Here is a 21,728-nt window from a genome sequence, read left to right as displayed (position 1 = left end):
GTAGTGATGTGAATCCATTAAAGCATTTTAGAGACAAAGAAAGTGGATGTTTGTGGAGTAGAGCAGATATTGACATGAGGGGCAAGACAGTAGTTTGTGCCTGGGCTCCCTTAGAACGTCTTTTATGCACCTCTCTGTGGGATTAGGAGCAGATACCAGAGACAGAGTAATCATTTCATTAAGGAAATGTCTCACTTTGGCACCACAAAGTGGTGTATGTGCCAGTGTTAACCCTGATCAGCACCAGCATGATGTACAAAACAGCACTGAGTGTGAGACCTGTCAATTTCTAGAACCCATGTTCTGGGGCAAGACTGATTACAAGAAATGATTTAACAACCTGTCAATTTCTAGAACCCATGTTCTGGGGCAAGACTGATTACAAGAAATGATTTAACATGGATGTGATCAGTTTCTGAATTCTCAGCCTGTGTTACTGCATCTAGCTTGATATGGATGTTTAGTCATGGAAGCTGGGGAAGAAAGTAAAGCCAGCTGCTATCAAGCAGTTTCCATGCTAGAAGGATGCAGGTCCCCAAGATGAGGCTGCAGGGCCCAGTTCCTTGCTGGCCTTGCACTGAACATGGTCTGTAATGAGGGCCCTGGGAGCTGAGGAGCTGGGGTTAAGTGCCTGTTGGTGCTTTCAGCAGCAGGCATTTCACCCAGAGCAGTCTCATGGAAAAGAAAATGCCTCAGCATTTTTCTGCCTAAATCAAATTCTCTCTTTTTTTTTTTTTTTTTCCTTTCCCTCTCTGTTTTCCAACACTTCAGAAAATTCCTGGGAAGTTCAAGAAACTTTTCACTGAACTTGAAAGTTTGACGGTAAGTATGATGTTGGCAGCAGAAGAACATTGCTAGCTTCACCTGCCTTCCTTCTTCCTAATTTGTTTGGAGTCTGCCTGTTATTGTCTGGAGTTGGACTTGTCATGTCAGATCTGTGATTTGCTGAAGGCCACGTGGCTCTCCAGAGCTCCAGGCTGGTCTGCAAACATGAAAAGGAGAGAGGCTCTGTGCCTGACAGAGGGAGGAAGGGCAGAGAGAGGCAAATGCAGTTTCACCAGCATCAATTTGGGAGCTGTTCTTTTTCCCTGGTAGCTAATCAACCTTTATCTGAAGCAATATGCTGCAGATCAGGAGAAAAAGAGACCAGCTCAAGTTTTAAAAAAACAAATGTCAAAATCTGAGGCTGGAGGGTCTTTGTCAGCATTATCAAAGCAGAATAAACAAATGTTTCCTCTGGCTGTCACGGAAGTGAGTGCATGGTAAGATCACTGCCTGGCACGGGGAACAGGAGATGCAGCCTTTACCAGCTGTCATGCTTCTGTACTTGGAGTTCATTATAAATGAATGTGTTTTAAAGATTCTGTGTGAGCTGATGTTTACATTGGAAATTGAGATGAATTTTGAATTGCCTACACAATGCCACAGAAACATGCTACCTTATTTTCTTTGAAAGTCTCCAGCATGCTCCATGGATCTTAAAGCAGTTTTTGTTGGTATTTTTTGTTGCTGTTTGGTGATGTTTGTTTTGGTTTTTTTAAAGAAGTTAATCAGCAATACATTCAGGGATACATTTTCTGCTGTATAGTAAGGGATTTTGCTAATAGAAATTTGTGGGGAAATTAAAGAGCAGTCCAAGTGAATCTATTCTGCAGTTTCCTCGCAATTTAGCACTGCTTCATCTAAAGGAACATAATTGCTTTTGTTCCTTTCACTGTTTACGTTCCTGTTCAGTTTAGCATGTCAGCTGGCTTAGAAAACCTTTAGCTACCTTGCATCCCAAAGAAACCTTTTATATCTAAATCATGTTCAGATCATAAGCCTGTAATGGATTTAGAATTGCTCTTTTTATAGCCTATTGATTTTTCTGTCTATTACTCAAATGGTTTTGTAGGATCCTTCTCTGAATCACAAAGCTTACAGAGATGCATTCAAGAAAATGAAATCTCCGAAAATCCCCTTCATGCCCTTACTTCTGAAAGGTAATGTTAAAGCTTGGCTGCTCTTCACTGTTGTTAATTAAAATAAGTGATTTTAACCACCTTCTGTAAGGTGATTTTTTCTTTGGATGCTCTTAAAATGAGTATGTGACAGGTATAGTGGTATTGACAAGGCAGCACTTGGTCTGGGTAATAAACGATTCCCTTTTAAGACAGTGGGAAGATCCCAGTTTTCACACAGGTCTTAAAACTTCATGGTGTCCTGTCAAGTGTGGATAGAGCTGTGTGCTTTTGCTTTGGCCACATCCCTTTCAGTTGGGAAGTGTGGCCCTGCAGGCCCCCGAGCCAGTGGCCATGGTCATTCTGCTGCTCTGAGGTGCCTGCTGGGAGATGCCTCCCTCCTAGAGGAGGGGATTTCCAAGTCTCTTATATGTCTGAAAGAGATAAATAAAATCTTACTATCTAAAATAATTTTTTTTAAAGTCTTAAAATAAAGTACAACTACTTGCTAATGCAATGAGCTGGGCAACTAATTAAGTGGCATGTATTTAAAATATTCCATTGTCTTGGAGTCATTAATTATTAATTGCCTAGTCTTTGAACATGGCAAATTCACTTGTTTATTCTTGTGTTCTGAAAGTGTTCTCTTTAGGCTGTTTATTCCAACCTGCTGCTGTGAAATGTTTGAAGGCAGTTCTCCAGATCAGTTGGTGACAGTTTGGGAGCCACCAGACACTTCCCCTCTTTGCACACATCAAAGGAGTTTGCAATAATTCAGATGGATACAATTATCAAGGCTTCAAAATCAAAAATTTTAAAGTGTTCTGGAGTACCTCTTGCCTGCAAACAAAAGCAGCAGACACAAGTCACTTGTAGCAATGATGTTTACACAGCATTACAATTTGGTGTGTAAGAACGTGCACCTAGACAGCATTTGTATCTTTAACTTGAATTGGAGATAGCAAGAAGACTTTGAAATTAATGCAGTAATGTCCTTCAGTACAGTGGTCCATAAGGAGATGCTGCCAAGGTTGTTAATTCCCAGAATATTGCACAATTCAATGGAATTTATTCCATATCAAGCATATTTGTATTAAGGTCATTTCCAAGACCAGTAGAATAGGAATGGGTAACATAGAAATCATTAATAACTCGGCAAATTAGTGTATTTCATCACAATAGGAACAAAAGTATTTTCAATTAAAAAAAAATTCTTAAATTATGAAAAATAACTTCAGAGTGTCCTTTTAAAAGTTAATTAAATTTAAATGCAGAGCTCTCACAGCACACAGACACAGCTTTTGAGAATCAGGCAGATTTTTCAAATGTGTAATAAAATGCTGTGATATACCCTTATAACCTAGTTCAGATGCAATTTTCTGCTCTACTGAATTTATCTAGACTCTTAGTTGTTGGCTGCAAAGCAAATTTCTGTTCCTTCTGCCCTCAGAGATACACACATTGCTGTCAATGACTTAAAAAGCTGTGTGAAAATTTCTGCTTCCAGTATAGGTTTTTCATTAGAAGTGATGGACAGTTTTTAACTGCACTGGTACAGACACAAGCACTGCCTGTGTCCTGAAGTCGTGTCCATTCTGTGTCCCTTTCCCTGGGTGCCCCAAGCAGCCCAGCAGAGGAGGTGCAGAGGGTCGTGCTCCCTCCTTTCCCTCTGCTTTTTGGGATGCCGCCCGGGGCTAGGGGAGGTGCTGGGGGTTTTGGCAGCATGTGCTGTGCTTTCTGCATGTCCGGGCTGGCGTCCTGTCTGTCCCAGCCCAACCCTAGAGGCACAGGGGCTCTCCATCACCCCCCAGGAGAGTCCCAGCCCCGGGTTTCCAGCAGCATTTGAAGCCGTTTAGCATTTCAATTCCAAGCAATTACAAAATGCCCCTCAGGCACAGAGTGAGGCTTTGAAACCCAAGGAAATAAATCAGCTTGGCTGCTTTGAGAGAGGATGAAGGTAGAGGTGGATGGGGGGCGGTGTGTGACGAAGCTTCTCTGCAGGTTTCCTCTCCTGAAATCCCCCATAACCGTGGGGTCCGTGTGGGTATCACAGGGAGTTCTAGAGGTGAGGACATGCTGAGGGGCCCAGTTTGGCTGCTGGGCTGGAGGCTGACGCTTCTGCTGGGAGAGGGACTCTTGTCCCATTCACTGTGTGCTGTTCTCCCGCTGGCATCCTCATCTGGGACTGTTCAGGAGTAATGCTATTGGAGTGCCATCTCATTCCTCCAGCGTTTTCTGCTCATGGATCTCCTGGGTACCTCCCATGCAGGAGAGCTGGTCAGGGCTGTGGTGCTCCTGCCTGTGCTGCCAGTAACCTGGAGGGTGCACTATTGCAGTCAGAGCTTCCACTTCCTCAGGGAATCTATTCATATTATTGGTACTTTATGTCCAAGATAGGTCTTGCTTCTGACCTAATAGGCATTAGAAAAACAGAGAAAATGGCCTTGAGCTACTGTTTTAATTGTATCCTAACTTGGCAACGTTTATTTTGCTTGATATTCCCTCCCCCCAGTTCATTACACTGTGTTCAGTTCTCTTCCTGCGGCCAAATACAGACCTTTTCCTTTTCCTCCGACCTTTTTGTTGCCTTTGCAAATTCCCTCCAACAACACTACATAAAAGCGTTTTTCCCCAGGCATGATGCTTATTTCAAGGCTTTGTACTTTGGTGTCTTGTGATTAACCTCTCTGGCTGTCCACTGCTGGGGACTTGTCTTTGGGGAGGACTTCACAGTCATTTGTCCCACAGAGGGAGATGAAGGGGTGTCAGAGCCATCTCCAGCACCTGGTAGCTCTGCCCCCGTGGAGCTCTGGGCTCAGGGACAAACCTGTCCCAGCCCTGCCCATGCAGGGCCATCCCTCTGGGTGCCCTCCCCTGCTCCCAGCCATCTTCTGTATATTATACATCCCAGAAGTAGCACAGATCAGGTTTAATAAGAAATCCTTGCCCCCACTTAAAAATACTCTTCTTCTTAACAATGTGTAAATATCGTTGTTATCTAATAATCTCTGCATGTCATCATTAGGCCAGGCTTTTGTTTCACTGTTACAAGATATTGTCTCAATCCTTAATGGGATACTTACCTTATTTTTTTCTTTCTTTTTGTTGCTGTTTAGTAATTTTATTTATTTGCATTAAAAAAGAGGTTGTGAATAGTAACTGTTTTTCCTTTTTCTCCCCCCAGATGTAACATTCATCCATGAAGGAAATAAAACGTTTCTGGATAACCTTGTTAATTTTGAAAAGCTGGTAAGCTAATTTTATCCTTCCTGTTTTTAAAAACATTTATGTTATCTTCTTCCCTTTGCTTTCCTTGTCTTGTAACACTGTAAGGTTTTCTTTTGGCTGAACCACGAGGAAATAATCAGGGGTAGAAAAGAGCAAGCAGGATGAAACAGACAAGTCTCTTTCCCCTGCTCTTTTCCTCTGCTTCTCTCTCTTCTCCTCTACTTCTGTGTAAAGTGGCTGAACCAGTAATGGCCATCATCACTGCTACACAGTCCACTCTTCATTTATACCCAGTGAGATCAATTCCTTTGCATCACCTCGTGGGCTGCTTAATATTAGTTAAATTCTCCTGCTTCAGCTTTCTCTGAATTATGTTTCCTTTTTGTTTTTCCCCTCAGTTTTCTCTAGTTTATCACCTGCAAGTGGTATTGTAATTTTAGGGATCTTAAATGAAAGTTAAACTTTTTGATCTATGTTAAATGAGGAAGAAAATAATGTCTGAAGTACAAATTAAACTGACTGTAAATATCACTAGTGTAGTTTTTATGCATAAGGGCACTTGATGATTTATTTTTGGCCACATTCACTCTAGGCATCATAGGCATCTACTCTGGCATGGAATTACTGAGAGAGGTTTGAGTTGCCTAATTTGTGTTGGTTTTTGGTGGTTTGCTTGGTTTTTGTTGTTGCTTTGTGGTTGGTTGGTTTTCTTCAGTTTGGGGGTTTTCTCTGATAACATTTTCATGAACTTGGTCTGTTCAACCTAGAGAAGAGCTCATCACAATCTGGAGCTTCCTCCTGAGGGGAAGAGGAGGGTCAGGCACTGATCTCTTCTCTGTGGTGACCAGGACAGGACTCAAGGAATGGCATGAAGCTGTGTCAGGGGAGGTTTAGCTTGGATATCAGGAAAAGGTTTTTCACCCAGAGGGTGTTTGGGCACTGGAACGGGCTCCCACATGGAAGTGGTCACGGCACAAGCCCGACAAAGTTCAAGAAGAGTTTGGACAATGCTCTCAGGCACGTGATGGGATTCATGGGCACGGTGCTGTGTAGGGCCAGGAACTGGACTCGATGATCCTTGTGGATTCCTTCCAGCTCAGCTTAGTCTGTGATTCTATGGCACTAAAAGCCAAAGTCTATATATCTGAACAGTGGTGGAGTAGAGAAGCTTGGAATTTTTTTTTTCTTGCCCTATAGTATTTGACCAAGAAACCAAAATGTTCTTTGCAATTGTCCAGGTGTGCCTTGGAACTCTTATTGCAGGTGGCTCTGGTTGGTGAATTGTGCCCAACTATTTTCTCCATGTGTTTACACTTGTTTAGGAATGAACACACAACTATGGAGTTATTAATGAACCAGATGTTGAACATATTTTCACATTCTATCACAATATAGGTTGTCTTTCAACTTGCAAGCAGATGTAGGCTCTGACTTTTGAACCTGAGCTCCTTTTTTTCATGTTTTTTATTTGATTTCTGTACCTTTTCTTGTTGCAGAGTTTACAAGAATACTAATTTGCATTTAATGAAAGGTTTTCTTGTTCCAAGTCCATTAACTGTTTGACCTTTAGGTGTTTTCATAAAACTCATTAGCATGTTCTTCTTCATTGCCTCTTGGAAGTACATCCAATTAACATGTAAATTAAAGTAGCCCTTGATGCACCATAATTGTTATTAAAATCCTTCCACTGGCCCATATATTTATTTAGTGAATATGTAGAATCTAATTCTTGTCCAGCCTTATCGGGCTGTGTTTGTTTGTTTGTTTGTTTGTTGTGTAATCGTGTATATGTTTAATGCATGCTGGGCTTCCTGGGTAAGAATCCCTTTCCTTTCTGTCTCCATTGTGTTTCCAGAGGCAGTGGGAGCTGTAATTGACTTCAGAGAGCCAGGATCTCACCTTTTCCATTCAAATGGATAATGGGCATTTTAAATGGCAAGGGGGGAGAGGCTGAGGTGATGGCTGTGGGGTGAGAGTTGTTCTGATTGACACTTCCTCCAGATTATCATTCAGATCACGCTCTCAGAAACATGCTGTCTCATGCAGCCCTGTGCATATGAATGCAGGCAATAGTGCAAGCTTAGGAAGTGGGGGCTTAGGAGAGATTTAAATATCAGTGTAGTGGAAACTCGGGCTGCACACTGGTATTACCCTGGCTCAGTTGGATTTAGTCGGTGGCCATGAACTCACAGGATGCATTACACGTGGTCACCTATTCATCAGTCGTGTTTCTTTTCTAATTGTAAGGGCTTTGTCCTGAAGAACAATGTCCTCCTCGGTGCTCTGTACTGAAGTGCTGAGCACTTTCTGGCCTTAGCTGAGAAAAATTAGGATTGACATTGACTCCTGCTCGATTTGGATCAAGCCACTGAACCTCACCTGCAAATTTGCTGTTGCAGAAAAAGAAGAAAGGAATTATTCTACCATAGCAGATTACTGCTTTGGGGAAGGAACTTACTGTCATAAATGACTAGAATTTCCACTTATGAATTTCAAAGCAAAGATGGTTTCTTGTGTCTCCGTTTGGATTACTATTTTGAAATATTTCATTTCTACATTAAACATCTCACCTGAAGGAGGACTTGTCAGTCTGAACCATTATTTTTCCAATTGTATTAGTTTCTTTTATTAAAGATCCTTCTCCCTACAATCCCTGCTTCTTTTATATTCTTAGATCTCAGCAATCCTACCATGACTGGATTTTATTTGACATGAAATTATAGCAGTGGATACAAAGTTAACTCAAAATGTAAAGAAGGAAATTTGCAAAGAGAAGGAAAAGAAGTGATCTGTTGTTTCAGGAATGTTACCTAGCTTTAGCAAAGGTGAAGGGGTTGCAGTGGTTAATTTAATTGCATTTTGTGTAAAATCTAGTCTATTATAGTGTTAGATCAATATTTAGTATTATACTTACTTCTTCAACTAAATCTGAAGGAATAAATTAAAATATAGCCTTACATGGTCGCATCTCAAGGAATTTCCGTGGTATTTTCTTAACTGTTTCACTAAAATGTGCTTCTTCAGGTTTTTCTCTTCAGCCTTCAGCTATGTCTTAGCAATGACTTGTCTTAGCCACACTCCAGCAAACTCTATTACAGGTCAATGGCCATTACCATTTTCGATAACACCGGCTTACCCAGAGCCTTCAGCTGTAAGGACTGTGTGTGTGCAGCTGTGTGTTCTTAACCCACCCCCACAAATATCAGTGCAACCCCAAGCCCGAGGCTCTGCTGTCCTCAGTGAAAAGAGTGCTGATGATCCCTGGCAGGCTGGAAAGCCACCAGAAATGTGTGTTACTTATCACACTAACAAGTATTCAAGCACCTGTTTAGGCAGACAGGAGATAGCATTTGCTTTGCAGATACATTGGCTGTAATGCTTCTGCATTACTTTTAGGTCCCAGAGAACTGAAACCGGAGAGAAATTCATAATTAGGATGCTAAAGCCAGAGGATTTGCAATTCTGCGTTAAATGTTGCACTAAGAGGTTCTTCCCTCACCAGAGCATCACCTACAGTAGCCAGTCCTGAGATGAACCCTCACAGTGACTGACTTCAAAGGAGAGACAGCAAAGAGTTACAGTATATGTGATGTGTGGGTTTTTCTGACTTGTAAAATCCAAATGCAGAGAGTGTTGGCTGGGAAACATCACAGCAGCAGCACTGGTGGAAGTTTCAGTACTTCCAGTACTCACATTATTGATCGTGAAATCTAGATCATCTCATTAGAACTTCATTATAATCAGTGCAAGGACATCAGCACAAGAGATTGTGTAATTTCATGGCAAATGAAGCACAGCGGGTAACAAGAAAATTTATTTTGATTTACTGATGAAAGAAATATGAAGTTCCCATTAAATGTGCTCTCATGATAAGCTTTTCTGTGGAGGAGCCTTGTAAGCCACTCCCAGGATGTTGAGAGATGAGCTTTTCTGGATCAGTCTGGTTTTAAAGATAGTCTGCTCAAGACAGTTAATCCTTTCCACCACTAATAATTTTTGAGGGACATGTAAAATGAGCATCAGCTGTTTGCATGAGCTTTCAGCTCATTCCCGCTAACTGCAATTTTCTTCTGTTACTTACTAGATTTGGTGAGGAATTGCCTCAGAAACAGTAAAAATTTTTAAAAGTAATGGCTTAAGAACTTTTTGGGTAGTATCTAGTGAGAATAAGCTCCCTCTACTGATTTGTAGGGAAAAATCCCAATTTTTGGAAATTGATGATATGAGCCTGTATGAGAAATCTGAATTTAAACCATTTGTTTCCTCTGCTGAATGTAAGTGAACATCCAATATCCCTGTAAGCACCAGCTTTTGTTAAAATAGGATACCTACAGGACAGTTTTACTTGGTACCTATGTGTGGGGATGTCAGGGTGTTTGCACTGCAGCATTTGGGCTGTGGGCTCTTTTATTTTGTGCTGGTTATGCTGAGAGTGGTGCCTGAGTGTGGTGGCATTACACAAGTGTACACTTAGGGGTGCAGTCTGTGCCACAGAGAGGCTTACAGTCCAATTATACAAATGTGGAGACAGAAGGAGAGGCTGCAGACTACACAATACCTTAGGAAATGCACTAAAGCTGTATTTGAACACCAAAGCACTCACCCAGTCCACAGGCCTTCCTTGCTGTAGGTTTTCAGTTTAATAAAAGTTGCTGTAAGAAAAATGAGCAATTGTTTGGTTATTTTTCATTACCACTTTCCACAGGTTCCTAGGGAGTTGTTCTCATTTAATCTATGTGATATCAATAAGACATCCTGACTAACCCTGTTTCATCAAATGGTATCACTAAGATATCAAAGAGCAAAGATTCTCCTGCTGTCTTCATTTTCTACCTTACCACAGTTGTTTTTTGCTGTTCAGTGTAGGGCAAGGAGATTTTTCAGGCTTTTCTGATGACAGAATCTCTCTTAGGTCTTTGCACTGATGTTTATTGTTTTGTCTTTGCAGCACATGATTGCAGATACTGTTCGGTCATTGAGACATTGCAGAAATAACCAATTTGGTGAGTAGACAAAATTTCCTATTTCTTTTGCCTTTGTACATCCTTGAGGGTTTGTTGAGTTTTTGGTTTGGTGTTTTTTCCCCGTTTTCTTTCCAGTTGCTCAGGTTTACTACAGAATGTGGTCAAAACCTATTTAACCAATAGTCAAGAGAAGGCATCATTTTTGGAAGATCAACACAGCAAAACCCACAGTTTTAGCTTTAGTTTACAAAATGTTTCTAGGAATGGCTTCCAAATTTTAGTAAATTACTTTCCTGCAAAAATTGCCATTTCTTCCAAAGCCTGTGTAAGATCTATGCCAGCTGCACTCAGCAATGGAGGCCCCTGGTGTATGCTGCTGTTTCTGCCTTTCCCAGCTATCAAGGAGTTAGCTCAGTCTCCTGCCAGTCCGAGTGTTTTGGTAAGGAATTCACAGCTGCCTTGGCTTCCAGCAGCTAAAGGATGGTACTCATCCCCACAGCTTCCCACTCAGCTCTTCACCAAGAGCAATTGTGTGTTTGTCTGGGCTTCTCAAGGACGTTTCACAAAACTGTACAAGTCTCGAAGGTATGAGGATCCAGTGGGTTTTGTGAAAGTGGTTGAGTAGGAAGAAATGAGGGGGTTGTTTCCCCTTCTAGGGGAAGCTGCAAATATAGCTGTGCCTGCTTTAGACACTGGAGGATCAATGCTGGAGGCAAGGACTGTGAGTGCCTCAGCTGCACGGAGGACTTTTTTTGTTGCTTTTTTAAAAATATTTTTGTTGTTGTTTCTGCCTTATTAGCCACTAGAGAATCCAACCCTGAGGGACTATGCCAGAAAACTTCAGCTCTCTTTGTTCTGCTGCTTAACTTGCTTTTCTCCTTCTCAGTGTTCTTATTCTCTGCAGAGATGTTAAATACAGGAAGGAGACAGAAGAACTACTTTAGGAAGCAGTTAGTTTTTAAGCCAAACCCACTAAATATGTCGTTTATTGAAGCCACTAAAACCTCTTTTTCAAAGAGAAGTTCAGAACTGTGCTGCAGCCTTGGGGAAAATAGAGTTGAATAATAACTTTTTTCCACTGACTTTTCAGCAGCTGTCAGCATTGACTCCAACAAAAAGAACAATAATCATAATTTTAATTATAAATACAGGTACCTTGGAGAATAATAGGTACTTTTAAGAGTTCTGTTAAACATTTGCTCTATAGAATTACCACATGTATATACAGTATTACTTTTAAACAATGGCTGCTCAGTATTATGGTTCTTGAGTAATTTTTCTAAAAAGAGATTATATATATATATATATATATATATATATATATATATATATATAAATGTATGTAAGAGACAAAGCAGGGGAGAAGGAGCAAGATGTGCCTTCTTTTAATTCAGATACAGAAGGAAATATTGATTAATCCAAACCACGCCTCTTTAAATTAAAAGGTCTCCTATTTGGCATTATGGAAAGTAAAATTGTTTCCTTTCAGTGATGTGAGGGGTTTTTTGCACTTTTCCCTGCACATCTTTCATCTCATTTTTGCCTTTTTTATTTTTCCAAGTGATTTTGTAAGTCTTGCAGCATAAATCCAAGGTTAATACCTGAGATTTATCATATAATCTGGTTGTTTGAAGTAGGCAATTGTTATTTTATTTTAGCACAGACTTGATTTATTGTGAAGCTGGCATTTAAAAAGCAGCTTATACAGACATCCCTGTAGGCACTTTTTTTTCCCTAAAATTCGTTTAGGCATGAAATGAATTCACTGAATATTTATTGAGACTTTATGGACAGTTTCCTTTTCTAGTGGGCTTATTTTGCTCTCAGGAATGTGAATCTTTTTACTGCATCAATTCCCAGATTGGCCTAAGAGCAGCAGGCGTCTCACTGTAGGAAGAAATTCAAACAAAACTAAGCAAGGAATATTATTATTGTTTATGAACTGTATCATGTATATTAAGCTTGCAGGCCAAAGTGTTTCTGGATTAGAAACTGGTTAGATTCCAAGTAAAACTGAAATGCCTGTTTAAAGCAAATAACATTTATATCCTAAATCCTGAAAACAAATAATAGCATTTCCAAAGTGAGGAAGAACAGCCTGAAAAAACAACATAATTCAAGCTTTTGTTATTTGAGGTGTTAATGATAAATACAAATGTTTTTCACTATGAGCAGCACAGCTGCTGGGATCCTGTTCCCTCAGAACAGAAAGGTCAGCTCTGTATCCTGACAGAAATTTATCACATTATCCTGTTCTCTCCAACACTGCTCAAGTGAGATGGCTGCTCTGCAAGAGCTCTTTAGGGCAGCTGCCCAGGAGCCCCATCAGCAGACACAGGCAGAGCTGGCTGCATTCACATCCCGTGTTACACACACAGCACCACACACATATCTTCAGAAACAAGGGATTGGTGAATCCTGGAAACTTGCTCATACAGCTGGAGAGTGTGGAGAAAAGGATGATAATGAAACAAAGGAGAGGGAAGAAGTGTATGAGTTAAGCTGATTGGTTCAGGGAATTTTGAGGTAGTTTTTTTTTTTCAGTTTATGGTAATATTGAGGACCTGGACATGAATGGAGCTTTCCAACTTTACTCGTCTGCCAGAAGTCAGCAATGTTGCTTTCTCTGCCTGTCTTGAAGGATCTTGGGCTTGGCTTTATTTTATTTCTCTCTGCTAGTCCCAGCCATGCTGGATGGTTTCACAGGCAGGGAGGTCCCACAAGCCCATTTTGAGGATAAAGCTTGTACCAGAGAAAAACTGCTATTCAGGCCACCCTTCAGATTGTCTGTTACACAGCTAATTCCTCTTGCTGCATAAACTCCCATGAAATGGCAGCATGACTTTTGTCTCTGTTACAAGATCAGAAATCAAAAGCCTAACAGATCAAAACACAGGGGTCTGTCAGAGCAGCTTTGAAGAGGTTTCGTATCCATCTGCTGTGCTGTCACCTTTCACTGGCTCTGAAGAAAATCATCCAGGGCCTGCTGTCTTGTGGACTGGGTTAAAATTTTTAAAGAGTTGCAGGCTGCGTTGCCCACCCCTGCTCAAGGTCCCATTGTGCTGCCAGAGCAGCTCAAAGGAAACCCTGAAGCACCCTCACAGGGGATGGACTGCCTGTACTGCCAGCAGAACTAAATCTTCCTCTTGGGAAGAGTCAGCCTCTTGCCGTCCTCATGTCCCCCTCCTTTATGCATGCTGGCTGCCCAGAATTGCCTATTTTTTTTTTCTTCTCTCCTGTTCTCTATCTAGCTGTTACCTCATTCATTGCACTTGATCAGCAAGTCCTTTGTGTTACTGGCTGTCTTTCCTGTGGCTGTCTAGCGCCCGGCAAGTGGCACAGCAGTGACTTTGTGACAGAGGACAGAGAGGCAGCAGGCAAGGCACAGCTTTCTGATCCATGCCCTTTCTCCTGTCTTGCAGGCAATGAAGTTCCTTCGAAAGAGCACCACGAGCTGAAGCCATACGTCCACCACCTGCATGTCATCGACAACCAGCAAGCTCTGTTTGAGCTCTCTCACAGGATAGAGCCGCGAGCGTGAGCGTGCACAGCTTCATGTAACCTTGTAACTGCAGCACTTTGAATTAAGTGAATGTTTATGCCAAGCATGTTGCTTCCCTATAGGAGAACGGTTTACTGAGTTTTATCAGTAGCTCACACAACATGCCCAGGAAAATCAGGCAAGAGCCAGCAAAGGAGCTGCTTGCAGGATTGCAGGGCAAGCTTGGTGCCATTCCCGCTGCTCCCTGGGACCTGAGGCAGCAGAGCAGTGTCCTTTGAGCTCAGCAGCTTGGTTTCTGTGAAAATATTGTTTGGTCCTGTGTAGCTTTCAATGCAAATTCTGCCAGTATTAGAAAGAAAGGAATCATCGTGTCACAGCAGCAAAACATTTCAGCGAGCAACATGCCGCAAGGGGGTTGATTCCCAGTTCACCACAGTATGTACCTCACTAATTCAAGGCTGCCAAAGTATTGTTGCCAAAAATAATGTGCAATCTGTGCAGCTCCCATGAGTCCACTGGAGCATAGTATTTGAGATGTGCGAGCAACCTGGAGCAGGAATATAGCAAGGCAGTGCAACCAGATGAAGCTCAAGAATGTGTTGTGATGTGGAGGTCAGCAGTAAACAGTTCACTCTGTTATGGCTCCTGCAAAAATATGCTTTATAAAACACACTGTAGGAGCCAATCCACTTCTGTTGCAATTTATGGACACAATTGTTTGTATACTGAAAACATATTATTTTCTTCCTTTTCAGTTATCTCAGATTTAGCACTGGCTCCTGCAGTTAATGTGTTATAAATTATTATAGCAGGAACTTTGTTTTCTGCTTGGATTACAGCTTTTTTTGTATCTATTCACAGGCAAATGCCTCAATCCATCTACATTTCTAATTCCCCCCATTGGAAATACCATTTCAGGAAGTAAAATTTCACCTAACTTGCACATGCTTCTAGTTTTTAAAGATCAGAAAGGTGCCCCTTACAGGGTACCGGTGTAATTACCTGCAGACACACCAGGCTCTCAGCATCAGAGTGCCTTTACTGCTTTTGTCCCTTTCACAGCCCTCCCCGTGACAATTCTCATGTAGTTAAAAGTACTGCATCTGGGCCTGTGCTGAGGCAGCATTTCTAAAGTAATGTCTACAGCTGACCTACATCTCAAGCACCACCATCACCTGGTTTCCAGTGCTAAGGAGTTGCCCTGAGATGATCCAGTGAGTGCCACAGGAATGTGCAGAGGGTGCTCCTTGGCATGTCTTTGTGCACTGACTCACAGTGCCAGTGAAGGTCTCTTTACAGAGCAGGGAGGATGCATTGCATTGCTTGCCCATCTCTGTTGTATGTTTTCCACACGAGGAAGACTTCCAAGAAAATGCTCTTTTACTAAAATGTGGGAATACTGAAGTAGCATGCTCTTCCTAATTGTGTTATCTCTGGTTTAAAGGGATTTTAAAAAAAAAAAGCAGCTTTAACAAGTAGTCTGTGGGGGAATCTGTAGAATGCATTCAGTTTTCCCATCTGTGAAATATTGTATAGATCTATTGTAAAGGAAACAGATGTTTCAGAAATGTATTTGCTTGTACTTTGTTATTATCAAATACTATATGATTTTTTTTTAAGAAAAAAGAAATTTCTTTTTACCCAGTAAAAAGAAAAAAAAAATAAACTCTTGCTGGCCATGGAGTAAAAATTTCCTATGTTCTTCTGTAGATGTAACTGCACATATTGTAAATAACTTTTTTGTGCAAACAGACCAAAACTGTTCAAATGAAGATACTAGCTGTGGTGGGCTCCTTTTTGCAGTGTAAGAACAAAAACCAGATACAATTTGCTGCTTGTGTTTCTGCAGTTGTTCCTAGGGCTACAGCACTTAGAATCTTAGAATTCCTAACATAGCTGCATTACCTGGATGCTTTCCTGGGGTTTGAGCTCCCTCTTGTGAATTTTTTTTTTTACTGTGGCATTATTTTTAGGAACCTGTGTGTAGACCAGCCTGCATGCTTCAGCTTGTGAGGTGTAACACTCTAGTCCACAAAGTTGTTCTGGAAATCTGCGGGAGAGGGAGCATTCAGAGGTATTCAGGGTGAGAAGGTGGGGCTGTTTCTCAGTTCACTGCATTTGGCTCTGTGATACTTTTGGTGGCTACTGTGGGTGAAGCAGCAGCTGAGTTGGAGAAGAATAAAAAAAGATGACTCTGTGCTGAGGGTTTGATTGGAAAGCCTGATAGACTTACCTGGAACTCTTCTCACTCTGCCAACTCAAAATGAAGTAAAGGGATGTGTTAACTCATCCCAATAGGCTTTGAGGCAGCTGAGGTGTTGGCTTTCTGCACATCTGTAATTTCACACTAAATCAGGTGTTGTCTATCACTTGCAGCTGGCATAAAATCAGTCTGAAGGCACACAGCCAGCATTAACCTTGTTATCTCTGCTGTGACTAATTAGACAACTTGTCACAGCTTTGCAAACTAGTTTTTGTAGTGGCCTGTATAACTCAGATTCAAGTTTCAGGTGTGAGGATCCAACATGGCTGCTTCAATTAAGTGTTGAGAATTGGACCTTAGGACTGTTACTATAAAGGAAAAGTAAATAGCCCAAACCTGTAGCTAATATGTCTAATTAAAAATTCTATGTCTTCATTCCACTGGTGAAGTATTGCAGAGCTTTGCTGCAGACTGGCAAGCAGTTTGAAGATGTGGAAGTTAGGAGGAGAACTAGAAGTAAACCCTGTATTAGGGAAGGGCAGCACTATACAGCCTCTCCCAGGGTCCAGCACTGGTGATATTGTGTGATTTTTTTTTTTACATCCTTCAGTAGAACAATTAGGTTATGTGGTATAAAAACTATAAATCTTGTAAATTCTATTTATCACAATCACATTTGGGGTTAAATGCTCTGCACACTTTTTTTTTTTTCATACCTAAGGGGAGTAATTAGATAGAACAAAGGAAAGAGCTGTGTCACTTTGTACCTCTTTGAAGTGGGATTTTGTGGCAACAAATTTAGATGTTTCTCTAACACAGCTTTTTGGTTCCAACATCATCTTGAATAGCAATAAATTTCATTTGCATAGCAGTGGCGTAAGAAAGGGTGTTATCAGAAATAAGACCTGTTCTGCTGTAAAAATTACAAAGAAAGATGTAAATGCTAAACATTTTAGCAGAGTAATATTTATTTGCATAGCCTATTTATTGTCATCTTATACACTGTTAGAGACTGGGATGAAGTCAGTGAGCTGAGGTAAGAACACCTGCCTGTTCCCTCTTGAGTGCCATAATGGTGTCAGCTTGCATTAAAAGTAATAAAACAGAAACCCCCAAATCAAGGTATTTACCTAACTTCTCAGGGACTACAGCTAGTAGTTATCCACCATCATGAGACCTGGTATGTATGAAATAATCTGATTTACCAGAATCAATGTTGCCAATGTTTTCCTTTGCATATTTCATGCTTGTTTGCCTCTGTACATATTATTGTGTTGTGTATTTATGAGCGCTAGTAAGCAATAATTTATATGTTAAAATGGCCAAGCAATACAAGGTTAAAACTTGTAGAAGCAACTGTTATGTTTATCTTGCATTTTCCAGTGTTTTTTAATATTGCTTTTCAAAATATAAAAACTACCTTAATGAAGTCTGAGCTCTGTGCCTTTATGCCTACCACACATACTTATTGTTCCGATGTGGAATATTTTACTTCCAGTCCTCCAGTTCCACAGACCCTCACTGCATTTGTGAGATGGATGCAGGCTCACACAGAGGCTCAGGAGCCTGACCCCTTTCAGAGCTGCTCATCTGTCTCTGGTCAGTGGGACTTGCTGGTACCAATGTTTCAAAAGCAGGAATGATGTTAATGGGGCCTCAGCTGTGCCCTGTCATCACAGCTCAGCCAAAGAGGGGCCTTGAGCCACCATGAGAAGTCCCTGTGGGAGAGGGGAGGAGTAAATCCATCTTCGTATCCTCTGGAGTCTGCTTATTGGCACTTGATCCTCTTACTGAGGACAGCAAATGCTTTCCCCTGTCATCAGTCATCCCTGATGCTGCTGTTTCCTCTCCTTCCTCTGGGCTGCTCTGCAGCAGGAAGGCAGAGCTCAGCATGGGCTGCAAGGGCACTGTAAAGCAGCTGAGGCTTGCCCTGTCCTTCCTTCCTTTCCACTTGCAAACCCTGGGAACTAGCAAGCCAAACCTGGATATTTCAGACAGAAATAACACTTGGTACTTACAACGTGATGGCTGTTCAGAGTGCTTTACAAATAGGCAGTACTTAATTAATTAATACTTACTACTTAAGGCTCTGAGTGTCTGCACCTTAAGTAGTCTTAAGCTTGACCTTGAAAGAGTTTGTGCCACTGTTAATATACAGATAGGTTGAATTCTAACCTTAATATTTAAAATAAGCCTGAATTGTTGACACTACTCCATAATGAAGTTTAAAGATACATTACAGACAGACATACTTTTCCAGATCCAATTGCACAATCTGAAGAATTTATGGTCTCAGTGGTTTATCACTGTCCCTCCATTGGTATCACTGCTCTCTGTGGTATAGCCCAGAAGTCTGGGAGAGAACCTGCAGACCTGTTGCAGTAATTAAGCCACTCGTGGCTGCATGCCAGCAGCTAACTTTGCAGGAAGGGCTCTCCTTCCCTCCACTGCCCTTGCTGGGAGACTTTCACACGAAGAGTGATGATATCTTTTAGATGATTTGCAAATGGCAGGGTGTGGAGCTGAGGACAGCTGCCTCACAGCTCCAGCTGTGCTAGAAGAGCCATGAGAAGAGGCTGCTGGGCTGCAGATATGTCTCTTGAGACCAGCCTGCTAAACTGTTCAAATAAGGGCTCTTCTATCCCTCCAGAAAAAGAGCTTGACTGGTGAAGGCCTGCAAATTAAGCTGCCCAAGGGACTCAGAATTTAACTGAAGTAATCAGAGGGGTCTGTGAAGAGCCATTCCTCACACAGAGGAGCTGTGTGAGCCCAGAGGCAGCAGGTGGGGGCAGTTTGCTGGGGGCCAGCACAGCCCTTCGTGCAGAGCAGCACTGACCTGCATGGGGACTGTTGCTCTACCCCAGGTAGGGATGATTTCCTCTTCTCAGGAAAAAAACAATGCTCCCAAAACCAAACCCCCCAAATATTTGCAGCGTTTCACGTCCCAGCAGACTTTACTGCCACCCAGAGCCTCTGCCCTGGAATCCTGCTGTCTGCTGCTATGGGATGGCAACTGAGATGAAACAGCAAAACCCAGTGAAGGTAAGTCCTCTACCCCTACAATGCCCACCATTTCATAGTGGAGACTTGTGGGAGGGCACCTTACACTCATGGGTACAGTAATATTGTGAAGTACTTGCGGTTGTATCAGAGTTCAAAGAATTGAGCAGTGTTGTTAAAGTCTGGAGGACCGAGGAGGCCTGCAAGGATGGGCCAAACAAACAGTTGTTGAAAGGGATGTGTTCTCCTGTTCATTCTTGTCTGGAGGGAGGCCTGTTGATGGCCCTGAGATTGACTCAGTTGGTTAGAGCATGGTGCTAACAATGCTCAGGCTGTGGATTTGAGCCCAGTAGGGACCAATCATCTAAGAGTTAATTTTTGATCATCCTTCTGGGTCCCTTCTAACTCAGAATATTCTGTGATTTCATAAGATCCCTGTTAACACCCTTGAGCAGCATCTGCCACAGAACCTTTAAAAGTATGACAGTGATACAGTTTGCATAATTTTAATATTCACTACCCATTGCAGTGGTAAGCAGCTGCAGCTGGTGGTCTCCCCAGGAGGTTTGTACTACCACTTACTTGCAGAGATGCAAATCCATGCATTCAGGGAACTGTCTGGACTTCAGCATGGCTTTTTCATCTGTTTCTTATGCCAGGGAGGGAAAGTGGCATTGGCAGGAAAATCCACAAACTCCAGATGTTTATGTCCAAAAAGGAGACAGAGGAATCCTGCAACTTTATTCAAATAAAGGGAGAGAGCCCAGTGAGGCACACATGCCCGCGGGGTTTTCTCTCTTGGGGTGTTGGAGGCCACAGCCTCCTGTTATAAATGATCAAATCGATAGCCAAATTTATAAAAAATTTAACAACAATTTATTGGGTCAATTACAAAAAAATAGAATTTCGAGCAACCACCACAATCAAGACAGTGTCAGTCCCGGGTACGGGTGCTGGGTGAAACCAGAGGTTCCTCTGACAGAGTGACAGTGTCCCCTCAAAGGTTCACCCTGAGTGTTTCCAGCATCCAGCTTATATGCAGTTTATTCTGCTTGAGACAAAGATGACCACATCTTTCTATTCGCTTCTTCAAATGCAAATCCATTTCTACACATATGTTGAAATAGACAAAGACGGGTCCCGGTCTGCAGACAGAAGTCTAGGTACACAGAGGAAGTTTGCTTTCACATGTAATAAGTTGGTATTGGTCCCTGAGTACCCAGATGCAAACAGGACTGTCTGAATCTAGTGAAATTCTTGGGACACTGCAATTAATCATGGCCAGGAAGGCCCCGATGTTATCTCCCAGGTGCAGGAGACAAGAAATGATCGTTATGGTCCAGGAAGGTCCCATTCAGATGTTAAACAGGCCTGATGCTATCTTGAGCTGCCAGGAATTAGTTACAATATGAATAGAACTCTGTTCCTGGCTGGGGAGGTTAAAACATAATTTCTACAATATTTTATACCCACACATATCTATTTATACAGCATGAATTAACTCCATTACATATCCCACTACTTTTATCCTGAACTCCTGACCGCACGTTGCCCTGTTCCTTTCCCCACTGGCTGAGGTACCAGGAAGGTACAGCCTTCTCGAACCTCCTACCATGTATCCTCCCTTGAATCTATTCTTTTACCCCTAAGCTCAGAAACTCAGCCTTGTGCAGACCCTTGATTGTTTCAGGAACCAAGCTCTCTGGGCTCTGCAACAAGCCTGCTGCCCAAAGTTAGTAGCGACATTAAGACCCTTTTCAAAGACGTTAACATCCACACCTTCACCCCTCAAGTTGTTTGTAAATACCTTACCTTTCCTATCAGCATGATCTGGAAAGCCTTAGAAAACTTACCTTACCCTGAACAGTGCTGCTGACCTTTTCCAGGTTCGATTTCGCCGGGGGAAATCTCAGGGTAGAGGCAATCCTCCCCATTAAGAAAAACACAACCATCCTAGAGAAACTAGGAAGCCAACACCATGGGGAAAACTAATTTTAGGGTTAGGAAAGAGAAGAGCCATTTGGGAGGTCACCCAAATGCAGCAGATGAGAGGGAAGCTCTTTTATTTTCTGCATGGGTCTGATTGATTGCTCTGGGATTTTTGGCTGGTGAAGTTGTTACTTTGCAGGGAGAGGTGGATAGTGCTGGGTTTGCTTGTAAGCAGAACTAATTCCTAATAAAAGGTGTTTTGTGGGCTGCCTTTAGTGTTCTTTGCCGTCCTAGTACCAGTAGCTCCTATGGCTAAGGTTTCACCTTTCATCTCTGTGGTAAGGAGTCAGAGTAGACCTGGGGGTGCTAAGGAATAGTGAATCAACATAGTTGAGAGTAAAATTTGATTGGAAAACCAAACTTTACCCTGAAAATGTGATTCAGTTGTATAAGTTTATAGGAATGCATGAGCAAGACATGAAGATGCCTTTAAGCAGAATCAGCTAAACCACACTTAAGGACAGAAACTGGGCTGGGCAGCCTGCCTTGAGTAGATAGGTCTTAAAAATGGTTTGTGCAAGGAGATGGGCTATAAATTTCTTGGCCTTTCAAGTATGTTTTCTTGCAGAAAGTTGTCAGGGCTTCTAAAACTTGCAGCATTTTGTTCTGCTCTCCTGCTGTTGCTAACACCAATTCAAGTCCTTTTCTGTCTGCAGCAGAGAAAGAGTGACTGCTAGTGACTGCTTGAGATAAGGTTATAAAGAAAAAAAAAGGAAAGGGAAAGTCTTGCCACTGTCCCAGCTGAGTGTGGGGCTGCCTTTGTAGGAAATGAGTGAGATGAGAGTGCTACTTAGCAGGGAAAAATGGCACTGGCAGAACTTGTCTGTTTAACCTAAGTGGTGAAGTGTCCCTTGAGAGAGGTACTGCCAGCCATGACAGATGGCTTGAAAGCAAAGAGCTGG

General features: G+C 42.0%; 1 protein-coding gene across 1 annotated transcript in view; it reads left to right on the top strand.

Moving 5' to 3' along the window:
- Positions 1-15,815, top strand: part of RAPGEF5 (Rap guanine nucleotide exchange factor 5) — a 154,925-nt gene extending 139,110 nt beyond the window's left edge. Inside the window, exons 22-26 of the mRNA XM_054273587.1 lie at positions 772-822; positions 1,895-1,982; positions 5,125-5,189; positions 10,117-10,171; positions 13,555-15,815. Of these exons, the coding sequence (XP_054129562.1) occupies positions 772-822; positions 1,895-1,982; positions 5,125-5,189; positions 10,117-10,171; positions 13,555-13,673 (378 nt within the window). The 3' untranslated portion in view covers positions 13,674-15,815. The remainder of the gene's footprint in view (positions 1-771; positions 823-1,894; positions 1,983-5,124; positions 5,190-10,116; positions 10,172-13,554) is intronic.
- The last annotated feature ends 5,913 nt before the right edge of the window (positions 15,816-21,728 follow it).

The sequence above is a fragment of the Melozone crissalis genome, unplaced genomic scaffold (assembly GCF_028551555.1).
Source record: "Melozone crissalis strain CALT ecotype California unplaced genomic scaffold, PUWL_Pcris_2 ptg000016l_1, whole genome shotgun sequence".
In the NCBI taxonomy this organism is placed as follows: Eukaryota; Metazoa; Chordata; class Aves; order Passeriformes; family Passerellidae; genus Melozone; species Melozone crissalis.
Note: the sequence above shows the minus strand (reverse complement) of the source record. Positions and strands in the feature narration are given on the sequence as shown.